The following is a 24280-nucleotide window of genomic DNA, read 5'->3' on the forward strand; positions in this document are numbered from 1 at the left end:
ATAATTGTTCCAGCACTAACCAGGTCTTGGTGCAGTGTACCATCATACACCTTCCTACATCTGGTTTCCAGTCTCCCTCCAAAATAAGATATTCTGAATATCTGATATATCAGATATTCTGAAGTTCCTAAAAACCTTTAAAACCTCTGTCCCTTTTTTTTTTTTACCTCTCCCTTCATAACAATGCAGTCTGCCTTATTCTGTGTGTGGGTTGGCTCTCCGTGATGCCACTTGGTGTAAGTCACAGGTGTTCCATCACTCCATTCAAAATACATTTGAGCCCTGAAGTCGTTTAGACCAATCCACAGTTCATCATCTGGCTCTGGGAACACAAATGTAATCGTAGGTATGCGTGTGTCTTAAAATGGAACAATCACATCTCACACTCATTTTGACTGAATTTAAAAAAATATATATATTTCAAATCATAGTTACAATTATTAAATTAATAATAACAACAGTATAATTCCAGATAAAAGGTGACCTGCAGGAATACTCACTGTACCCAAGCTGAGACACTGTAAAACTGTACTCCTCAATATTATGGATACTCGCCAGCTCTCCATCTTCTTTTCTACATGAAGACTGGGCTGCTTTCCATATTTTGGGTGTTCTGTAAATTCTATAGCAATGGCCTGCATAGGCTACCCATTCCCTGGGGCACTTAAAAGGCTTTAAGTCACCTAAAAATATTTCAAACAAGTAATGAGCAATCCTGTTCAGTGCAGTTTTTTCATCAAATTACCTGTACTGACATGAATTTGAAATATTGAGGCACAGACAAGAAGAAGAAGAAGCAACAGAGAAGAAGCAAGAATCTGAGGAACACAAAGAATATATAACAGATCTTTCTAACCCAATGGTGCTGGGAGCAACCAAAAACTCTTCTACAGGATTGAATAAATACTAAATACTAAATAACAAATAAACTAAATAATTTGGCACTCAAACTTGCAGGGCACAACTTGATTTTAAGTCTCCCTCAGGGAGAATCTGCGTGCAGCTATGCTTTATGGAATATGTTCTCTTTCATAAACAGGGACTTTACCTTGGTCAACCTTAGAGATTTTGTATATTTTTTTCTCTGGAAACACCAGGTGCTCGAGGGCCAGTTGGACAGACACATTTATGTTATACCAGACATGTCAGAATTCCCAGCTGCAGAAAAATGCCAGAAACTTTGTTCAGCAGCTATTTCTTGGTGTGAATTTGGTATGGTCAACCACCTTCTACTGCTTCGAAGGTTCACTTGGTCCTCACCAATAAAGTTAACTGGAGAGGGCAGGATGTGCACCCATATTGGAGTGTCATCAACCACATTGCTCAGTGCTCCCTGGAAATGGTTTTGACCTGTCCAATTTGCATTCCCCTAGGCAACACCCAGCCATGGTTTGCAGATTAACATGGGTCAGAAGCCATTCCCAGTAAGAGGTCTGGATGCTGTCAGAATGTACAGGATGCCAGCTGTGCTGTGTCTTTCATCCCTCAAGCCAGAGAATAATCTGATTTACTAGTATATAAGTAGTTGAGGGAGTTACTGTTGAGTTAGTGACATGCTGGGAATTCCCAAGTGAGGTAACTGCACATCATTTTCTTCACATAGATAAGGCCTAGTTCGTCTCAGGTGGGAAACACAACTTGAAAAAGCTGCTAACACCATATTTTGATTTTATCCTTTCAGAACAGAGCAAAAAATGGTCAGAGAGCAGGCTAAACATTAACTGTGGCTCACATCTTTTTGCAGAACATATCTTTTCAGATTATGGGATATTCATCAGTATCTTGAGGTCTGGATGGCATGACCAAACACATAATTCTGCCTTATTTGTATCCTGTGATCTTTTCAAAACTATTAACAACATCCACACATCATGTCTAACATGAGCCAGAAAATGAAATTCTTCTCAGTGTTTGACTGAAGTCAACAAGTGCAACCCTCTTGTATTGACAAGATACTTTCTTCTCATATACGTATGAGTATTTCTCACTCACTGCAAAAATAGCCTTCTTTTTTTGACACACTTACCTGAGGCAACAGTTGAGGAATCTGAGGAAGAGTTTCTCTTTTGGCAGATATATCCCAGTTTCCTATCACAGGCCTGGTTTTCCCATTTGCCATTCCTACCTTGGAAGGTTCCACATATTTTTCCAGATTCCACAGAGGGATTTCCTTTAGGAAAGAGGCACAACATACAGAGAATCCCTCTGTTAACACTGAAAACCTCCATCTCATCACAGCAAGGAGTGCACAAGTCTTTTGCAGCTGCAAAGCGACTGGCATATTATTCTTTACAGTGATAATTCCTGAGAGAGCAGATGAGGGAGCACCACTGGGATGGCCAAGAGGGCTGACATTTGAAACACGAGACTTGCTCTTCTCCCATGCACTGCTTAGAAAGAAATGCTGCGTGTTTGTACTGCAGCGTGTGTACTGCAGTATAGAGGAAAAATAAGTATCTTTAAATAAAGCTTTAATATAAATTCCTTATGGGGCTGTACTATTGCAAACAATTCAACATCCTTCACTCCTAAACACACTGGGCATGCAATGCATACATAATTCCACAGGTGTGCTTGTCTTTTGGATTTCCCAGTATTCACAACAACTATTTTGAAAATATGTAAATGGCAACATGCAAGATGGTGAGTTAGATCCTAAGAAAAGAGTAGAAACTTACTAAGACATTGTGCATCAGATAAATGTTATATGCAGTAACTGAGAAGAGCAATTGAAAATATTTGTAATGCAAATATGAAAATATTAGTAATGTTTCTTTTCAGCTGTTTGTTTTTCTTTACATTCTCTTTGTATAATTTGTTTTATTTGAATAATATGCATGATGAGAAAACTGTCAATGGAAAAAATAAAGAATGAGCTGTAGATACCTGTTTTTTCAGGGAATTCAGAATTAACAGAGATCCAACTCCAGTGTGATCCCTGTTAGTGTAATATGTTTCCTTTCCCATAATCACAGACTCGTAGAATGGTTTGGATGGAAAGAGACCTTATAGATCATCTAGACCCACACCCCCCCCCCCGCATTTGTCTGTGAGAATTCTATGAAACCAAAGGAATTAGCTAACAGTAATTTAGGTAAGATAAGAAAATATTGGCCCAGATGCTGATTATCATTTCAGAAAACTGCATTTACCTGGAGCCCAGTTTAGGTATCTGAAAGGTCTGCCCCCAATCCACTGCCAGCCACTGTCAAGTGGACTGAACAGACCAGTCCAGAGCTTCGCATTGATACCCAGGTCACTAGTGAGTCCTAAGTGGCCAAAAGAAGGGAACAGTCAAGTGATTAAATGTGTCTGATTTTGTCAGTTATTCAATAAACTTGAAATAAAAGTTTAAAGCATGAAAAAAAAAGTATCATACTAGCATTTTTTTAAATATAGGTTTGATTTTTTCCATTAGTCTAACACATTTTTTTGTGAGACAGTGACATGCTTTCTAAGAATGTCACTAAGACCTGTTTTGACAAGGTACATATAAGTATCCATGTTAAAGCTCTTGGAGCTGACCTATGTTTTAATCATATGCATTAATATTTTGGTTAGAGTTTTTTACTTTACCTAATAAAAACATTTCTTCATGAAGGTCTGTGACACTTAATAATTCTGCATTCTGCTGCTGGCAGCTTTTTCTTGCTTGGTGCCATGTCAAAAGAGACTCTGAGTTTATCTGATAGTGAGTTTCTGTCACAGGATTTGTCTTCCAGAGGTCATTGTGGATGGTGTCTATAAAACATGATGACAGCAACTTGATGAGATAATCATACTTGGTAAAGCAGAAAATAAAATCTTCATTTCAAGCTAAAACCATGTAACTGTATGATTTGCTAAGTTTTTGCACATAGTTTGCCCAACATAGATACTTTGTCCATTCAGTATTAATAATATATTAATAACATAAGGAATTATTTCTCCTTGAAACCTGATTTTTCTACAATCACCCTGTTCTTTTTTATTTATATAACTCATCTACTCCTTTCACAGTTCAGTCTAGATTATCCCACTCACTGATATATTCTACCTGTATATAAACATTTTCCTATTCCCTGTACAGAAAATTTTGGTCTCCACATCCATTTCTTGCCTTAGGACCCATCTTTCCCTCTCCCAGACCTCCCAGCATGATGGAAACAAAGATTTCCAATCAGATGTGAAGCAGAGTTGAAGGGGTAGGGCTTTTTTGCCAGGGTTACTTGAAAGCAATGTTGGGTGATTTGTGAGTGTAAGGAACACCAAAGACAGGTGAAGGTCACTGCACATCTAGCACCTTCCATTCACTCCAGAACTTCTGTTCTCTGCTCCATCCACCCTATGATAAACCACCATCATCTCATCTTCCTCACTGCCTCATCCATTGCACCTCTTTCTGCCTTTTATTTTTCCTGACTTCCTTCTTACCTAGTCCTAGGGGTTTTGTTTTGTCTTCCTTATTTCCATCAGTCCCAGTCACTGCATTCACAATACACCCATATGTACCAGTCTCAGGAGCACTTTAAGACTACTTCTCATCTCAGCTGGACAAACGTGAGTGAAGATCAGATGTCTTGATTTACCCTTGCGTAACTCACCAGGGAACTAGGCTAGCCAGAGTCCAGCTGGCTGTCCAATGCTAATTCCACATCCTGAAGAGATTTAACCATGAGAGTGGATGAAACTTTTGCTTTCCTGAAATCTTTATAAACAAATTACCTTTTAGGGGACATTTTCCAAAAAGTTGGTCTTTATCAAAATCTGAAGAAGTTGCACACCAGAGAGATCCTGGATTGTCACTCCGAGGGATGCACTCAGCATACCATTTACCATTGAGTTTAAAAGGGAACACGCAAGGTGCACCAAAGGCATTTCCTCCCAGTGTATAGATATCTGCAGAGAGAAATGTAGAGTTGTCATCAGATATTCACCATGGTGTCTGCTCTTAGGCAGCTCTCCACGGGCACAGTTGAGTTGTGCGAGAGTTCAACACATCACTACTTCATTACTACAAAGCCTTCCAAGGCTGTTGTGCTGATTAGAAATGACTATGGCAAGATATTTAGAATTTAAACTCCCAAACAACACACTTATTTGTCCCTCACACTGCTTTCTGTATATTTTTTCTTTTCATTGTTAACTGGACTGCTGTGTCAGAGATGCTTTTGACTCAGCTTCTCCCACTGTGTACTTATTTCTGATGTCAGATGGTGTTTGGGATCCTTTTTTTTTTTTTTTTTACCCTGTATGGTTGAAGAGGCTTGGAAATGAGATATCAGAGTATTTTGTTAGTCTTCATAAGAGGAAGTTTTATTTAAGTTTGTGAGTTATTCTATTGGGAAGTGACTCTCCCATCTCTATGCAGCCTAATCTGCTGCTGTCTGAACAAAATTATGAGAAATTTCATTCCAGTTGGAGCTGTTGTATGTATGGCAAAAAACTAATCCCTTGCTATTTAACTTCCCACCCTTCCTGTGGGATGCCCACTGTACATAGTCTAAGAATGAAAATAATGCAGGAAAAGGAGATCTGACTCCCCAGTGGTTCTTTTTCAGGGTGTTAGGTCTTATTGACTCCTAAACCATTGAGCACTGCTTTGCTACTGCTTTTTTATACTTTTTCCTCTTGCTGGGCCTGCAAAAACTAGCCAAACACTGTTAAAAGTGGGTTACATCTATGTTAACTAGAAATTAACTTCTTAGAGATAGTACTTGGTCATACCAAATAATAGCAAAAATACATACTTAGATACAGCACAATCACCACTTCTACAAATTGATCACACCTATTTTGAAACACAGATTTCCTCCCACTGTTGCTGCACAAACAGAATTCCCATTATCCCTTATGATTACATCATAGGCCTTTCTGATTTTATTATTTCATTTGACAGAATTGCACTTTCCAAATTAAGCATAAAGGTATAGAGTCATATTTGCCTTGCATTTCTACTATCTGTAGTCAGCTCTGCTACTGATGTCAATGTAAGGAAAGGGTTGCTGCGTGCTAAGGAGGTGGTGGAATGCTTTGTATGTAGGGGCAGACAAGTTACCTAGAAACAGAGATTAATTTTCAGTACTCACCCTCATAGCGCTGGGAGCACACGTTGTCTGCAGTTCCATGGATTTTCCACCTGCTCCCTTTGTCCGATAATTTGGACAACTTGACTTTCTTCCCCTTCCCTTTGCCATAGCTGAGAAATAATTCCTTGCCATGGGTTGCAAGCATCTCATCTTTACATTCCCACCACTGAAGCTCCTTTGTCTTGTTACAGGGTTCCAACACGATGGCAGCCTCATCCGCCTTAGAGAGCACTCCCAGGCACAGCTTGAGTGCCACGCTCAGCAGCTGCGTGGCCGAGACCCAGCGGAACTTCTGAAACTCGTTGTGCTGATCACAAGAGGTAGTTATGACCGAGCTGGAGTTTTGAGCTTGGGCACAGAGCTTGCTGTCTTCATTATAGATTGAAAATATTCCACTATCTACAAATTTAAATGAGAATGCAAACATCTGAGGAGATAATTTGTAGGAGATAAGACATTTACTTGCTATTTGACAGTCTGCTACAAGAAAAATTTAATACATAGAGCCTATAGAGAAAGAAACCAAGGGTAGTTAATCATCACTATGAAGGATAATCATAAAAATGTGCTTAAGGTACAAGGCAACACACAAGCTGAAAATGAAGCTCTTTCAAGAAATTGCTCTTTTTCTCATCCCTTCTTAAAGCACACTGTTCTCAAAATGACATTAAAAATTGACCTTTATTAAATTTCATGAGTTCTTCAAAGTTCCACCACCACCACACAGCATATTAAACAGGACTTAGTTTTCTAAGTAAAAAAGACTTTTTGCTTTAGAGCTATTAAAAATGGTTCACCTACTCAAAATTCAACTAATTTTACTTTGACCCAGAATGACATTGGTGTTTACAGCTCATCAGGCAAGTGGGGTGTTCTTCATGTTTGGTTAGTTATTTTGGAAATATTTGGCAACTGCACAACTGAGTTAAACTTGTGAGTTTCTCAAGAGGAAAGCCACAACTTGCAGCATCATCACTTCAGCTGTGAGCACAGCTAAGCTAAGCTAAGTATCCTAAGTGCCATTAATAGCTACACTTGTAAATAGAAATGTGAGACACTGCACGAGGGGGTTGTGTTTCTTCAGACCATTCAAAAAATGGGCACAACTTCAGCCTTCTTCAAACCCTGACCTTTTATGCAGTTCACCTTGCATCCCTTAACTCCCCTCTAAGTGACAGCAACATCACCAACTCACTCTGCTGTGCCATTAATCTTGACTGCCACCCAAGGATTCTTGCTGGAGGCAGAATAGTTGCATGAGGCTTCATAACCCCCCACACCTTAGAGCTGCCAGGGAATGATCACACAGCCTCTGTGACATTTCTCTGAAAGCCTGCAGACCTGAACAAGCCAGATGGCATTTCCCCTGGCACAGCTTTCCTGCTGCAGTTGCTCTTGAGGACGTTAGCAAAAGATGAGTGAGGGCCAACTTGATCTCTCTCAAAAACACACACAGAAGGAATTAATGGATTAGATCAGCTTTGGCTAGTCCTTGCTGCCATTCAAGCAATAGCACTGCACTCCTGCAGTTCTCTAGCTGGGAGCTCCCTGTGTGAAAGAGCTGCAGACACAGCCTAATTTGTTTTCCTCTCAGCAGTAGGAGAGTTTGAAATGTAAGGTCCTGAAGCTGTCAGTTTGGAAACAGGATTCATATATGCAACAATCAGCATGCTATAGCCTATATGAGCTAAGAAACTCAAGGGACATACCTGCCAGCAGTTCTGTGCACACTAAGAGGACACTGCCCTGAACATCTGAGCAATTCTAACCTCCATTGGAGTCATTTCAGACGAGCTTTTGTCTGAATTCACAGGCTGATTTTCAAGAATCAGCATAATCAATGCTACACTCACACCTGTTAGTGTGTTTCTCTCATTCATACATCTTGAAAACTGGGTTAAGGAAGCAAAATTCCTATATAATACCACCAAATTTAAGAGTTTAATAAAGCTGTTTCAAATTGCATGCTGTGTACAGATCTAAACTCACTGTACAAGAAGGAGGACATCAGGAAAGCACGAGAAAGAACTTGCAAATCTCCGTGCTCAGCAGGGCACAAGGACTTACCAGACATTTGAAGAGATGTGCTAAAGGAAAAGAGAAAAATCAGGAGTAGGTAGACAGCCATGGCCAAATGTTTCACTCCCTTCTCCCCTTCACCTCAAATTGATGCTGAAGAACAAATCTGTGAGTTGTAAGAAAACTGTTCGGCACTGAAGGAGATTAACCAATCCTTTTCAGTTTTTAAGACCCAACAGATACAGGGAAGTTCTGAGCTGCAAATAAGGAACTGCATCATGTCACATGAGTAATTTTGAAATAATACATTAATGAATAAACTTTGCCTTCTAAGCTAGTTTCTCTACTGTATAAATTTTTTCCCTTCCACAGAAATATGAGATCTGAGAGGTATTAGTGAGGATTTTTGGAAACACACCTTACAATTCAGGTTCATTATTTTTATGAAGAGGGCGAAATGAACATCTCTACCAGAAATAAAAGGAAAAAGTAAAAAAGAAGAGAAATAATTGTCTGTATCAATAAAAGATGAAAAAGTCAGAGTGCAATGCTGTACTGTAGAAAGTTGTCTGGGACACTGTGCAGTTAAGTAACTATGGACCTTGGAATCAGAGATAACCAGAATTTTCCATGTCTGCTGTTCCATAGAAAAGGAAAAAGCTGTAGAAAACAGGATCTGTGTTCTTCAGGAAGCATCTGTCTTTGCTTCGGTCCCAATTATGTGCAGGAGCAATGTAACTGACAGCAACAACTGAACAAATTCTGAAAAAAAACCATACAAGTCCAGGAAGAAGGTAAACTGTAACTGGAAAATGGCGAGTTTACAGTTATTGCTGGAGAGGAAAACTAAACTGATAAGGAGTTAGACCACATTTTTCATCTGACTGATCTGTGAAAATTTGTACCCCATAAAGTGCACATCCTCCAGGCATTCTGACAAAATTCTGGTTTTCGCTTTGAAAAATCTCTCTCCTTCATGATAGGTGAAAGAATTAGAAACACAGAGAGGGTAAGAAAGGAAAAACATGCTCCAGTGAAAGATCTAAATCATTTTTTGCATTCGGCCTTTGAAAAATCCCAGTTTCGATATGTTCAGAAGAGACTGCTTTTTGCAGCAAATCTTTCCCTGAAAATTGATGCTGTCATAGGCAAAGAAAACCTCGACACTGCAAGTAGATGTGGGATCCTGCTTCTGTTGCTCTGAATCAGATGCAAATTGACAATTCACTGGGTCTAGAAAGATACAGAATTAGAGCAGAAAAAGAATTATAACAGAGAAAGAAATAGTGGGACCTAAAGGACAGCAGATACAGTTAGACCAAAAATATGAAAAAAATGGGAGCCTGAGAAGGGCACTGAAACAAGGAAACTGGGAGGGAAAAGAGAAGGCTGCATGGTCAATTACTCAGTGAATCATGATACTTGTGTAAAGATGGCTGCATGGAGCCTGGAGTAAAGCTGTATTCCCCAACATGGGAATGCCCAACTATGCAACCTCGGCTTTCCAACTTTCATTGCTCCCTTGTTCAGCAGCTCCAGATGTGCAGATGGAAAAAATAGGTTTATTTATTATACAGGCAGGAGAGATGCAATGACTTGTGCTTCTGCTGTATACGATGTCTCAGCATCTCCAACTCTACCAGGAAGCAACAAGTACAATTACAAAGTGAAAAAAGAAACTAATTCTGTTCTGAAGAAAGTTCTGTTTGGTGGAGGAATGTCATCCATGATCTGCTGAGAGAGGCTGAAAAATCCTAAAGAATAGTAAAGTCAGCTTCACCTCAGTGTTTGCAGTTTTGTCTGAGCAGATCCCATCACAGCTCACAAAGTGGAAAAGAAAATCAGAAAATACAGGATGCACTCCAGCATCTTCCACTTGGCAAAGCACAGCCTGAAATTTTGGAAGTGGGGAGGAAGAAAGGCTGCTGGGTTTTGTGTGGAGTCAGCATTGTTCCTTCAGCAATCTCTGCTCCCAGGCAGGAAGTTACACACACAGTGTGCAGATTCACCACCTTTTCTCTGAAGTCTGAACTCTTCTGGAAAAAAAGGAGAAATGAAAGTTAAGCACAAGGGTCTCAAGAAACGTAGTAGTGTGCAAAGAGACAAACCTTTACATGCCATTGAATATTGAAAAATTATTTCCCTGGATTTTACATCAAGAATATTTCAGAAAAGCAAAATCCATTTATGCATCATACAGCCTGAAACCTCCCCCAAGTAGTGGCATCTACTCAGGAGACAAAATAAGAGATCACAAGAGCAACAGGGATGTTCTAAGGCAACTGACAGATCTCAACAGGACTAGCAGCTGGTAGTAAGAGATGGCTAAAAGAACTGGTGATCAGAATACACTAAGTAACAAATTATATTCCATCCATATGATTATGAATTATTTCCAGGAAGACATACTGCTCTGTTTTCAGTCAAATAGAGCAAAACAAATAATTTCTCCAGGCCAATCTTTGAAACTTTTTTAATGTAGTCAATGATTTTTCAGGAACATTGCAGCTTAGCAGCAGAAAAAGAGGACAGAATGCCAGATCACCACATTGAATTTGGTAAAACCATTACATGACAACTCAGTCCAGGGAAGATAGAAATAACATGAGAGTGTGGAAAGAGAACACTGGTTTGAAGACTGCTTTATCTATATTTATTGAAATTAAAAGATCAGTTTTGCCACAAGTACAAACAAAGGAATGATGATTTGAAAAACCTGGGACTGGGCTCTGGATTCAGACAGTCTAATCAATGAGTTGCCATCACTGAAGTGTACTAGCTGGGGGGGGGAAAAATAAAATAAAATTTAAAAAACCCACCAAGAAATAGTATTTTGTATCATTATAAGGGCCCAGGTAAAAACCTTATATTTAATCTTATTTTAAATTACATGTTGTTTTCAGTGTTCAAGGTAGTTAATTTCTTTATATTCCATTCAAAACTTCCTATTAGACTTTGCGTATAAAGTGTCAATGCTCATCTTACTACATGGAGCTATAACTATTTCCCGTGTGCCACTGCTTTCATGTTTGCTTTTTTTTAACAGGAAACTTTCTTCAATTCCATTGTATTCCAATAGGAAGTGCAGAAAAACATGTAGCTTAAATTTCCCCATGTTCTGAAAATCTTTCAAGTCTTTTTCACTGACACTCTTTCTAAAATGAGCAGGCCAAGCAGATACATCTTCAGAGTACATCTTCTTATCTTAAAGCCCTCTCTTTTTTCTGAACCCATTTGGGCAGGAGAGAGTAACAGACACTGCATTTCACAGAAGCAGCTGCAACTGCTGCCTGCTATTCACTGGCACAGCATTTTTAACTGTCATCTACTCAAAGACAATGCTGGATTTCAGACAGTGAGTAAATGGGTCAATGAGTTCAGGACCATTCAGGCTCCAGTAGCTGGGTTCTCCACCTGACACTCTTTAGCTGCAGAAATGTACCTGATGAGTATGGCAAAGCACCAGAAATGAGACATCCTCTCAAACTTTATTTTCTTTCCAACCACATGTTTTCAGACACTGCCCTAAGATTGCACAGGGTCCCAGAAGGAGACTGAACTTCTTTTGGGTACTAACTGCTCCTATTTGTTGTTTGCACAACAGCCAGTGCAGTGAGGCTGGGATTGCAGCCAGGGCCTTCTGACCTTTCACCTTCCCTTTCACTTGTCTTTCGAGCTGTCACAGCTTTTCCATATAACTGAAATGATGCCATCCCTAGCATCAGAAATCTGTTAGTCAGGAGGTTTCTGGCACGTAAGCCACATCAGATGTCACAAAGAACCATTAGAGGTGCTGCTCCTTGAAAAGACATGCTTGAAAAACTGTGCATTGAAGATGGAAACAGCAGTAGGCTGCTGAACAGAGGCAAGGAAGTAACTAAGAGAAAGGGAGCAGAGCCAGAGGAGAAAAGGCATTTCAGGATAAATTTCCCCATCATACCTCCACGCATATGTAATTCAAGGTTTTTACTAAATCACTCAGCTGACGTTTTTGTCTTGGTTTTAAGCAGACAATCCCTGGAGAGATTCAGGAAAATATGGTTAATATATTTTTTGATCACGATTTTAGATGGAATGTCTTCACAATTGTATCATCTCCTTTTTAAATGTAATCATGTTAAAGAGTTTTACAGAGGTAAGACAATAAAATGAAAAGCTATTTTAAAAAATGAAAGCTAGTTACTGTTTATTTCACAGAATGAAATCTGAAATCACAAAACCAAGCCTTGCAAATATTTGTATGCAAGTGAAGAGTCATGCATGTTTTACATTTTACAAGATTTACGAAAAATTATGACTATAAACTTCTCATTGGGGAATCTAAGATTTCCATAAATGGTAACTGAGCTATTCTTTTTAGATAGGAAATAAAATCAGTACTAATACATTGGTAAAGCTAAATTGTTCTTGACTTTCGCACACACCCCACAAACTTATGCTATTGATTGAGAGGCTATAGGAGAGCAGTATTAATATGTGATCACCAAAACAGCTACCCACTGCTCCTATCAACCATCAGAACACATATAGATAGTGTTCCTTTCTCTCCTCAGTAACTGTTGTGCTCATAAGCAGGAAGATTTGACATGACCTTCATCCCCTCTCCCAGAGAAACCCAGTTGTGGCCAGCCAGAACACTGGCAGTTGACACCAAACAAATTTCCCCATTCCAGACAGAAGTCTGCCCCCAGATTTCACCTGTTTAATATTAGCATACCTAAACTACAAGAACTACATACTTGTTTCTCTGTGTTGTGTGAAACTGTGAGAATTTAAATTTTATCATAAAATTATTTTTTTCCCAAGTGATTCAAAGAAGATGTGCCTGAATACATATTTGTCATCTAGTAATTACCCCTATAGTTAAATCCCTAGGAATAACTGAAGATGGTAGAATTAGAGACATGTTTGCTGAATAGCTTGGAGAATCTGTGCATTAGCATGTTTTGAAATAAATCTGGTGCAGAAACTTCAAATCTTGGGATCTTTCTCAAGTGGATCCATCTACATTTTGCTTCCTTTATTGCATTCATTTCTATTTTTCCATTTAATAATTAGTCAATATTAACTATTTTTTTAAGACCCACAATCATCAGTGTGGGTCATCAAATCCTGAGATATGAAAAGTTACAAATTATACAATGGTTACAAAATATAGTAATTGCTGTATATAATATTATGCACACACTGAAACTGGCTACTACTACAGTATTAGCACATGAGAAGATAGCTTTGGCTTAATTCTAAATGCATAATTTTATTAAAACAAGGCACATTTTACTTTATTACATTACATTTTACAATACATATTACATTTCTTTTTTATTACATTACAGTGTCGCATGTTCATTCTGTTCTATGTTGGTCACAAGATCCTTTGTGTCACTAGTTCCAGGAACTGAATCACTATTAAAATACAAATTGTTCTCAAAGCTGTCATTTGTTGACAAGCGATTCTTTCTTCTCTTGTAGAAGAAGTAGCCTGCAAGGCCACTTCCAGCTAAGATGAGGATGGCAACAATAACTACAACACCTGTTTTACCATGGTTCAGAGTAGGAGCCTTCTCATCCTTTGTCATTGCTGAAAACAAATACAGAGAAATCAAGAGAATGCTACATACTCTTTATCTGATTACTGGAAACAATTTCTTTAGAAAGTGTAATGTTTTAATCAAGTGTTTAATTTGTTTCAAAATAATTAGAGACAAAGGTAGTAACATAAAATTAACTTATTTTAGAACACTAACATTGCATACTATATCACAAATTATTATTTTTTAAACCTGCATTTTGACACTGAATGGAGTATACTGTATTCTACTAGGAAACAGTCTGCTTCTAGGAAAAAAATATGGTACTCAGATGTATCAGAAAATGTAAAAGACAAAATACAGCATATTTGTTCTGCTCGTGATCTTACATGGGACTAGTTTTTGTCTACTAGAAAGAGAATATTCTTACCATTTGTAGGCATTTCAGTTGGTGGCATTTCAGCTGCTGGTGGCATTTCTACTGCTGGCATTTGAAAACATTGAAAAAGAATTATGTTATTATACTATTCTGTTATTTATTTTGATATTTGGAAAGTATTGAAAATCACTCCTGAACTACAAACTGTCTTAGCACGTATCACATCCAAATTAAAATGTTTGTAGCTTATTTAAAACGTAATGTCTGTATCACAAAATCTGACTTGCTGGTAAAACTGGACATCATTTAAGATGAAGATCCATGTTTTGCTGTGTGAACATAAGATCAGTCTGTAACTACATCTTAGAATCAATGCATCATATTTAATTCTGAAAAATGTAAGCCCAGGAATTTAAACTGTTTTTCCAGTCTCCCCAGTTACACTACCTAATTTAATTAATAATCAAACAATCCTGACTTCCAAAGGTTTTCCAGAACTCTGCTGGAGTGTCTGTTAGCCATCTAGTTTTACATCTAGAGACAAATATTACTATGTCTAGCTCTTCAAAGTGAAACTAGACATGATTATTTGGATATTTCCAAGAGTTTCTATCAATAAAAGTATTTATTAATGCTGTTTACAATAAAAAGCAGCTTGTTATCTGTCTGCACTGTAGCAGCATGCAAATCCATGGGAAACAGAGAAGATGCATGCTTTCTATGCTGCCACACTTTTGAAGCATTGACTGTTTGCTAAATTACATGTCAAGTCCATTTCTGGGCTCCTCAGTACAAGAAGGAGAGCGAGCTACTGGAGGAAGTCCACTGAAGGGCCATTAAGATGAAGAATGGACTGGAACATTTCTTACATAGGGAAGGCTGAGAGAGCAGGAGCTGTTCAGCCTAGAAGCAAAGGTTCAGGAGGGACATTATGAATGTGTACAAACATTTGAAAGGAGGATGTAAAGACAATGGAGCCAGGCTCATCTCAGTGGTGCCCAGTGACAAGACCTGGGGCAATGAGCAAAACCTGAAATACAGGAGGTTCTCTCTGAACATCAGGAAGCACTTCATCACTGTGAGGGTGACTGAGCACTGGCAGAGCTTTCCCAGGGAGGTTGTAGAGTCTCCCTCCTTGGAGATATTTAAAAACCATCTGGACACAGTCCTGGGCAAGGTGGCCCTGCCTGAGCAGGAAGTAGGACCTTCAGAGGTTCCTTCCAACCTCAGCTATTCTGTGATTCTGTGAAGATTATACCACCCTATTTCCAAAAGCCCAGTGTAGAAAACAGTCTCAGAAATGTAACAAAGCATCAGAAGAAATAATTTTCATTATGCAAATTTGGAAAATAATATTCTCCCTACATTACTTCATTTTAGTGGAATTTTTTTCTTTAATATAGTAACCTAGACACTTTTCCTTTGTTTCTCACCAAAAAATGTTGACTGACCTAGTTTGGTATAGCACTGATCAGGCATATTAAGCACTTCAGCTTTGATTTTAGGAATGAGATGACCGCATGCTAAGCCTACCTACAAAGTTAAACAAGCAGTTAACTGAGCAATATGATTCTGCTTTCCTGAAAAGTGAGTAGGGTGCCATGAACACACTATACTACTCACTGTTTGGAGCATGATCAACTAGCACATGTTGAACTGCTGAGCAGCTCTTTATAGTACCTCCTTACTTAAGAAATAAAGTTAGATTATTTATGGAATAGACCCATTACAGGATTTCAAATTACCAAGGTAAAAATTACATTAAACTGGAGAAGAAAATAGCATCTATTTTACAGGAAGACTTCAGCCACAGGTTTGTGTTTGCAGCCTCTTCAGAAAACAGCAAAAATAACAAGCCATAGCAAGAGTAACTAAGTAAAATCATACTTCTAATACCCCATTTATTAGCCTACAGCTATTTAATACATTTAATTTTTTTAATTCTCCAAATGGAGCATTATCACAGCTTTCCAAAATCGTGCTGAGCCAAGCTGCATTTCTACAACTCAGACTGTGTAGAACTCAATTGTATCCTACTCCTGAGTGAGCACCTATCTAGTCCTTGTGTTGACAATGGCATTTGTCTGACTACATGGTATTCCAGCTCAGGAGGCTAGACTGGCTGGAGCTAATCCTAAAGAAAAGTAACTGTCCTTTCAATCACTTCAGCTCCTGGAAACAGCTCAGTATAGAAACAGGTGAATGCCAGTACCAGCAAAACAGGTGAGTTGAATGGTCGAAAATAAAGGGTGGCCTTTGATTTTAGCACTTGTTACCTACATCTGTGACTGTTCTGGATAGAGAATGAAAATAAAGTGCTTTTTTGTTTGTCAATTACAATGTAAAAAGATGGGTAAGTAGGCTCTAAATGGGTGGTTGCATCAGACAGTTCTGCAGTATTTCCTGTGGAAGATACAGCCATCATTACAAGCATCTGAGTAAGAAGGAGTAGTTTTGCATAAGAGCAAATTTATAGACAAGATAGCAGAATTTTTCTCATTTCCAGTCTTGTAGAGGAAGTGGGCATATTTTAGCTAGTATATGCATTTCAATTTTCTCAGTAAACATTAGTAAGAGATTTTAATATTGCAATACATGCTGGAAGAAATTATTAGGATGTACTTTTAGAAATACATATGCACTAGATGTCCTTACTATAAAATTTGTCCATTCAGTTATTTCAAAACATTTCCAGTTTAGCATATTCAGAGTATGTTATTTGCTCCACTTTTGTTCTTTCATCTTCCCAGGAAAGGAACAGGAGAACACAGAGACAAAAGGTCCCAAACTGTTCATTAGTTTACAATTCATAAATACGCAATTCACAGAAACACTACCTTCATACTTGGAAAAGGCATGCAATTGAGACTCCCAGAGGGATATAAGCAAAGGATATTCCCTGGGCTGAGCAGAGGGCACACCTTAAGGAATGCATTTCCAAACAATTAAGACAAATCTGTGTGTTCAAAAACCACTATTAACTTTGTGAATACTCAACAATTATTGATAGAGATGAGGCAAACGTGTTAAGTGCATATACTAGGTACAGTTAAGATAGAAACATAACATTTTTAAAACAGTTCTGAAGGGACTTGAGCACTAGTCACCTTTTCTGCTTTCTGACAAGAATTGTTCTTGTTGTTGGCATACAAATGTGTATCCCTCGGCATTTATAAAACCTCAAAACACCCAGAAAAAATGCAGTGGGTGTAACAGCCATCTAATACTAGCACATAAAGAGTATAATCTACAAATGAAACAAACATACAAATGTAGTACTTACTTTTTGGCTTTTTACAAACATAGCCTTTGTAGGAAGAGCAGTAGATATTATTCCAGTACCCAGAGTGTGCGTACATTTCAACGCAGTGCTCATTTTGTTGAGGGGAAGGTTCTCCTACATTCCAGTTGACAAAACTCACTGCAGTGTTGTCTAGCCACAGCCATTCTCCTAATTGGAAAAACATTGAATATGGAAAAACAGGATAGTATTCATTTCCATCTTGAAATCTGCTCCACACTTATTGCCTTCCTGAGAAATCTAAGTGGGATCACTCTTGGAGACGAGTCTTTAGACTTTTTCTAGATATTTCATGTTGACCTGAATTTTTTTATGCAGATGATACAATATCAATTATTGGCAAATGGCAGGTCAGTCTGGCATGTGATGTTACAAACTCAAGAAGATTTAAAGATCTCCAACAATTTATCGCAATGGGGCAGTATCAGTTATTTGTTTTATAGAAATTACTGATGTCAGAAGATAATTTATCTTCAACAGAATGCCCTTTATTTCAGTAATTTGTAGGGAAGTTTTGTATTACTTTTTTCAAAGCCCCCACTGAAGTCTTTCTAAGTCAAATTTTCTTCCATATTTTTTTTCTGCTCCTTCTCACTGACTTTACACATACAACGTTCCTGCTTCAGAAATCTTATGATCACTGTTGTTTAGCCATGCTGGGACTTTCTGTCTCTTCCTTCCTGTTCCTTTTTTCTTACTTTCTTTGAATAGTGTTATTTATTTAGAAAAATGTGTCCCTTGTGACTCTTAAGTTGTACTCAAACAAGTAATTTCTTAGACTCAGCAAGAAAACTGGGGTTTTTTCTTGTCAAAATCTTCATATTTTTTACTATCTAGTAATACAATGACACCTACTTGCTGAAGCAGCTCTTGTCTTTATGACCACCTTAAGAACTATATCATTCTGTTCCCAGTTCCTAGTAACAGGAGGAAGGGCAACAGGTACAAGCTGGAACATAGGAAGTTTAATTTAAATATGAGGAAAAACTTTACTGTGACGGTGACAGAGCACTGGAACAGGTTGTCCAGGGAAGCTGTGGAGTCTCCTTCTCTGGAGATAATCAAAACCAGCCTGGATCCAGTCACAAAGTCCTGTGTAATGTGCTCTAGGTGATCCTGCTTTAGCAGGGGGAGTTGGACTAGATGATCTCTAGAGGTCCCTTCCAACTCTGACAATTCTGTGATGCTGTGATTAATCTGAACAGCACAAGGCTGAAGTAACTTTTAGGTCCATCATAAAGACAGAAATATCTATTTAATTTAAAGCTAACTGTATTATTGAAAAAAACAATAATGAGCAGCTTGAGATTTAATTAAAGCAGCTGTTGCTTGTTGTCTCTTACCTTCCTTACAGTGAGGCAGAAAATATAAAAACTTGTGGAACACAATTCCAAAGACACAAACAATTCCAACTTCAAAGTGAAGCTGTGCTGAGGGCCAACTGTAACTAAAGACAGGTGACGGGTCATTCCAGGATGGTGGTTCCAAAAATGAGAGGTGATGATAGCCACATTATTCTCTATCTTAAAAATTGGAGTAACTCCATGATAAACATAAGAACCCAGGGCCTCTCTCACATTTGGGAAGAACCTTTTGGCTTTGGCTCAAATCCCTTTGTGGTTCTGTCTATACTCTGCTGCGTGCACCTTGGTGCCTTACTTTGTTGTGAATTACTTTGCTTGCTTTAAAATGAACCTTCTCTGACCTTTCTTTATCTATTGCTAGTTACTGCCTGATTACAACTGACCAGCTTCCCTTATGATGATAATAAATTACCTTTTTATATTTCATTTTTATATATTGCAGAAGCGTAATGTGAAATTATGTGAAAACAGCTTGTGACAGCAATTCACCGAAGATGCTAAAACTAAAGAAATTACCATCCACATTCCTGTACATTCCTGTCCAAAATGTTGATACTTTCTCTTCAAGTGGTTCAATGGTGTATGCCAGAAAGTTGGCTTCAGCTGAGTCTTCAACTGATACCAAAGAAGCACCTGGAAGGAACAGATAAAAAAAATCTCGTAGAGACCTAAGTTTCACAGTGAAAAGCATTGTAATTGCCCTGTCAAATGCCAGTCTTACTTTTGCCACCAATTATCTGTGTCAAATTCCAAATGGCGTTTGAAGTTCAAAATGGAAACTAACTTAGGAAAATACCTTACAAATAATGCTGCCATTGTTGCTGATTAATTTCTTATTATATCCATGACACTGCACTAGCATTTTGCTTGTGTCTTCATCCACTGGGAAACAGCAACATAACTGAACAACAGCTCCAGGTGAAATACAACAGGTCAGTATGGTCTCAAGCTTAAGTTTCTACTGATGTGTTACTATTTAAAAAAAAAATAGCCTAAACAAAATTAAAAGGTTTTGGTAAAAAGTATGTATAACTTCAGTCTGTATACCGTATAGATTCCCATATTAATGATTAAATGTTTTCTGAGACTTTGTATAACTCATGTATATCACAGGCTTTATTGACTTTCCGAAGAGCAGTCCTTAATGCAACTCTTTAACCAACTCTTGTTTATTTTCCTACATTCTCTTTGTAGCCATCAGAGAAAGAAAGATCACCTAGGTCATCTGTTTCCCAGTTAGTGTAGTACCCTGTTAGTCATCCACATACACCATGAGGCACTTTGCTCCAGCAAAGTCAAGAAATCACAGCATGGAGCCAGCAGACAGAATGAGCTACACAGCTTCGTACGGAGTTGCATTAAACGCTGAAGAAAGTGTATTTTCACTTCATTTTAGTGTGAGGCTGGAATCCAGTTAACAGATATAGAGCAATAGCTGCTTTTGGTACTTGACTGTTTAGATTTGGCTGTTGAATTTGTGAAGACATTTTTTTTTCTCAGATAAGGAAGACACACTCACAGAGGTTTAAAATATAAAAGTCATTTGAATCACTGCTGAACTACTGATAAATTCCAGTGTGGTTCAGAATTCTCCTTTGAGTAAGATATAATTGGAAAACGTCCAGCTGCAAGCAAAACCCAGAGTGCAGCAGGAACAGCAGAATATAAGAGAATGTGGAATGTTCCTCTTTTTTTCACTGTAGTCTTTATGTTTTTCTAGTTGTTCCTCTTTAGTTTAATGATATCAGATGCTTGGTTACTGTTAGGTAGTGTGATAAAAAGCTTCACTGCACATTCACAAGAGATTACTGACAGACAATGACAGATGGGGGACTCCTTCCCTGACTACTCCCAGGCCCATCACAGGAGCCATTAGCCTATCAAAAGCCAATTTCCACAAGCACAGGGGAGCAAAGAGGCACAATGAACCCAGATTATGGACTCAGAGGGTGGGGCATCCTGCTCAGGCTCCTCCTAGGACCGTCATTGCCCTAGTGTCCAGGCATGAAAGCTGTAAAGACAAATCAATGCCAGAGTATCTTTCAGGCTGAGGGAATGGGGATGTCAGTGACGTGAAGTCTTAAGTACTCAAATTTTAAATTCCATGTAATGCCAGTCTTTTACCATGCCTGCTGAAACAAATGGTCAGTGTCTTTTTTCAGGAATTTAAGTTAAATTGAAAAAGGCAATTCTGATCTAACTGCAGATTCCAACAACAAAGATGTGGGACAACTGCAGACAACCAGAGCCAGTGAGAGGAGGCACCTGCTAGAACACTCAACATCATCATTTAATTTCTCTCAAACTTCACCTTAAAACTGTTTCCATTTTTTCCTCCACTCTTCTTATTGAAATCTGTTTCAGAAACTCAGTCCTCCAAAGAAAAGAAATGTTACTTTATTTCTCTCACAAGCTTATTCAAAATAATAATAATTCTACTTAAAGCAGAGGTGTCTATAACAGATAACAGCTGTTACGTGTACAGCTATCAAGGTCCTTTTGACCATGCATAGCTAAGAACATACTTTGCAGCTTTCAAAGACTGAGCATCTGTCCTGTCATCAAAAGAACTCAGAAGACTATGGAATGGGTCACCCTGTAAAAACTGTCATAGTATAAAAGACCAAGCTAGTAGCAAGAGTGTTGTATTATGGAGACTTTATTTAAAAGTATATTATCAAGTGTCTTCACCCATATGTTATGCAAATGTTGATGCAGAAAATATAGTGAGATTTAAAGAACCTACACCAAAACTTGACCTTCCCTCCAAAATACTGGTTTCTCAAACTAGAGCTGGTAACATATTATTTCATGAGAACCTCAGTACTAGCAGAAAAAGTAAGATTCTTCTTACCCATCTCTAGGTGTCTATATTAGACATGGGTTTCACTGGTAGTTTTATTATCAGTGGAGCTGTTATAAATCCAGTCAGTGGAGTTTAGAGTGCAATTCACCTCACCAAGTGTCAATATATACTTCCAGTGAAGATAACTCTGTGTTCAGTTCCACTGACAGCATGAACAAGATCTCTGCATACTCTGTTGGGAGGTTAGACACCAAAGCCACATTGTCACCAACACTATAGACATCAATGCTATAGGCATATGAAGGCTGACATAATGGATCTTAGATTACTTTTCCAGAGAAGGAAGTTGGAAGAATGAAACAACAAAGCAAGCCTAGTTTATGCATCCTAGAGAGGTGTAACTTCCATTCCATTGCCATAAAACTGCAATAATCGAGGGGTAAATTAGATCAGGAAGACAAAAATGGCATTAAAATAAGATTTAGTGACTGATGTGGATGAGGCTGGCTACATCCTAGCAGGGCCAGAGTTTGAAGTTTCCACTTTAGTGATCTCCACCCCAGGCTAAACAGCCCCTCTAAAGCTTGGTTCCACACACATGAAAGTCAGTGTGTGTCACTGTAGACACCTGTTTTCCATCTCCTCCCAAATTAAGGCAATAATTGTATGCAACTCTTTTGTCCAACACTTGGACCATCCTTGAAATTACAAAAACACATAGCACATGTTCAGCTTTCCACAGAGAGGAAAAACAAGTCAGAAATACCTGTTCTTTGATTAAGGAGGATACTCACCTAGTCGAAGACATTCTAAAGAGGCCTGGGCCCAATTTCTTGTAGATGAAGATTCAATGTAGTAGCAATGACCTCGGAAAGGGATCCAAGACTTCTGTTCTTCTGATTCAGGGCACTTTCCTGGAAGTTGAGGGGGCTCAGTGGGAGCCTGAACTGTTTAAAAAATATAGATAAAAAAGAAAGCACAAAATTTAAAGAAATAGCTTCTCATACATTATTTTAGAATAAATAGATTATTCTAATCAAATGTTGGAAAACTCACTCAAGTCTTTAAAAGGTAACCTTGCTAGCTTATACTGCTTACTACAGCACAATAATGGGAAAAAGTCCTAAAGATGTGAACAAAAAGTACTTTAACTGTAGTCTCAAGAAATCTAATTTAGCAAATAATCCAAGCATGCTTTTATCTTTCAATACATTCTGAAGTTTGCTCAATTCTTTATTCACAGACATATTTTCATGCCTAACTTCTTTGCTGAATTAGGGCCCATATGAACTCGGTCATATGAGTTGTGACCTAATATCATGCAATGCAGAAGGCATTATCAGAAGACAGTAACAGGAGTTTCAGTTCAAAAACATTAGAGAGGGCAGCCCGAAGAAACATCCTTACATATTTCTGTACCACCTTTAGTTTTTTATTTAGTTATAAAAGGAAAAGCTGAAAAGCTGTTAAAGCTTGTCACACCTTATGTCTTTGTCATTCACCTCTTCCCCCTTCAATATCATACCTAGCCATGAACCATATGGACACCTAACTTTCATTTCCTTTTCATTTTCAAGATTTTTGGTCTTTCATGCTTACTCAGTATCAGAATAAATGGCAGAGTAACATGAGTCAAAGCTTTGCAAAATATATTTAATGTTATTAATGTCAAGTGATGGCTATTTGCAGTCACACTCTCTTAAAATGTTTCAACTCTCATTTTAAAGCAGCCCTATTCAATCCAAGTAAATTTTAATTATTTAATATATTTAGCTCCTGAAATTAAAATAATAAATAAATAAATAGATAAATAGAAGCTTCTAAGTGTATCTCAGCAGACAATCCAGCACAGTGAATTCTAAAGAGATAACAATTGTAATTGCAATTGTTAGATTGAACTTCTTACCATCAGGTTTTCTGCAAACAGAGAAGTAACTTTCATTGCAGGATCCTGTCTTCCAGGCTCCAGAGACATCTAGATAGACACAGCCAAATTTCTGTTTTGGCTCCCCTTCAGCCCATTTAGTATACTTCATTCTCCAGTTATCAATCCATTCATAACGCCCATTGGTCTAAGAATAAAACAAATCAAGAGGAAGGATTAAACTCTAAGTATTAACCATTCCTTCATCAGTCAAATGTATGGAGAACCTTGTGCTAGAAGGTTTCTTTTTAGAAATCAGTAACAAATTCAAATGGCTCAGACTTTTAAATGTGTTTTGTAACAATAGTTATGCATTGAAAAAACAGCAGAACAACAAATGCTTTTCAGCAAAAGGAAATGCAGGGTAGGTGACACTGAATTAATTTTAAACCTTACAAAACTGTTAATTTGGGACTAAGAAAATGTCATTTTAAATAGTTTGTAGGAGTTGAAGTCTGATGACTAATTTTTGTACTCTATTTCGCCCCAAGTTTCAAGAAATGTAGATTATTTTAACTTACATTACATTTAAAACCTTATTATTTTCCCATCAAAGCTGGTGAATTTAGTGAATCACCCTGTTGATTAGGTTAGGGTAATCTTTTTAGGGTTTTAGGAAGTGGTGTGTTATGTTCATACATTAGAATTTCTTTCATGCACTCAGCCAAATGGAGTTAATGTGGAACAAGTGTCTGTGCCAAGAACAAAGGGTGGTGTATTTTAACATCCAGAAAGTAAGAAAATATCCAAGAACTGGGAGAGGGGAGACAAATAAAATTTAATTTGGTAAACCAATTGATTATTTGACTAACTAGCCCCAAAAATGTTGAAAAAGTCATGGCAATAACACTTCATTCTATTTCTGAAAATTAAGTATTGTCATTTAGA

At 38.0% G+C, this 24280-nt stretch overlaps 2 protein-coding genes across 5 annotated transcripts in view; both read right to left on the reverse strand.

Moving 5' to 3' along the window:
• LOC127380466 (macrophage mannose receptor 1-like) overlaps positions 1–8417 on the reverse strand; it is a 31310-nt gene extending 22893 nt beyond the window's left edge. The window contains exons 1-8 of the mRNA XM_051609412.1: positions 8136–8417; positions 6069–6467; positions 4705–4878; positions 3577–3741; positions 3153–3269; positions 2027–2170; positions 501–683; positions 168–322 (exon numbers count right to left, since the gene is read on the reverse strand). Coding sequence (XP_051465372.1) covers positions 168–322; positions 501–683; positions 2027–2170; positions 3153–3269; positions 3577–3741; positions 4705–4878; positions 6069–6467; positions 8136–8196 — 1398 coding nt within the window. The 5' untranslated portion in view covers positions 8197–8417. The remainder of the gene's footprint in view (positions 1–167; positions 323–500; positions 684–2026; positions 2171–3152; positions 3270–3576; positions 3742–4704; positions 4879–6068; positions 6468–8135) is intronic.
• A 3829-nt stretch (positions 8418–12246) lies between these two features.
• LOC127380465 (macrophage mannose receptor 1-like) overlaps positions 12247–24280 on the reverse strand; it is a 63357-nt gene continuing 51323 nt past the window's right edge. For all 4 annotated transcript variants that reach the window (XM_051609407.1, XM_051609409.1, XM_051609408.1 and 1 more), the window contains 6 exons: positions 23375–23540; positions 22263–22415; positions 19179–19295; positions 17281–17448; positions 14049–14102; positions 12247–13668 (listed from right to left, as the gene is read on the reverse strand). In XM_051609407.1, coding sequence (XP_051465367.1) covers positions 13418–13668; positions 14049–14102; positions 17281–17448; positions 19179–19295; positions 22263–22415; positions 23375–23540 — 909 coding nt within the window. In that variant the 3' untranslated portion in view covers positions 12247–13417. The remainder of the gene's footprint in view (positions 13669–14048; positions 14103–17280; positions 17449–19178; positions 19296–22262; positions 22416–23374; positions 23541–24280) is intronic.

The sequence above is a fragment of the Apus apus genome, chromosome 2 (assembly GCF_020740795.1).
Source record: "Apus apus isolate bApuApu2 chromosome 2, bApuApu2.pri.cur, whole genome shotgun sequence".
NCBI classification, from domain to species: Eukaryota; Metazoa; Chordata; class Aves; order Apodiformes; family Apodidae; genus Apus; species Apus apus.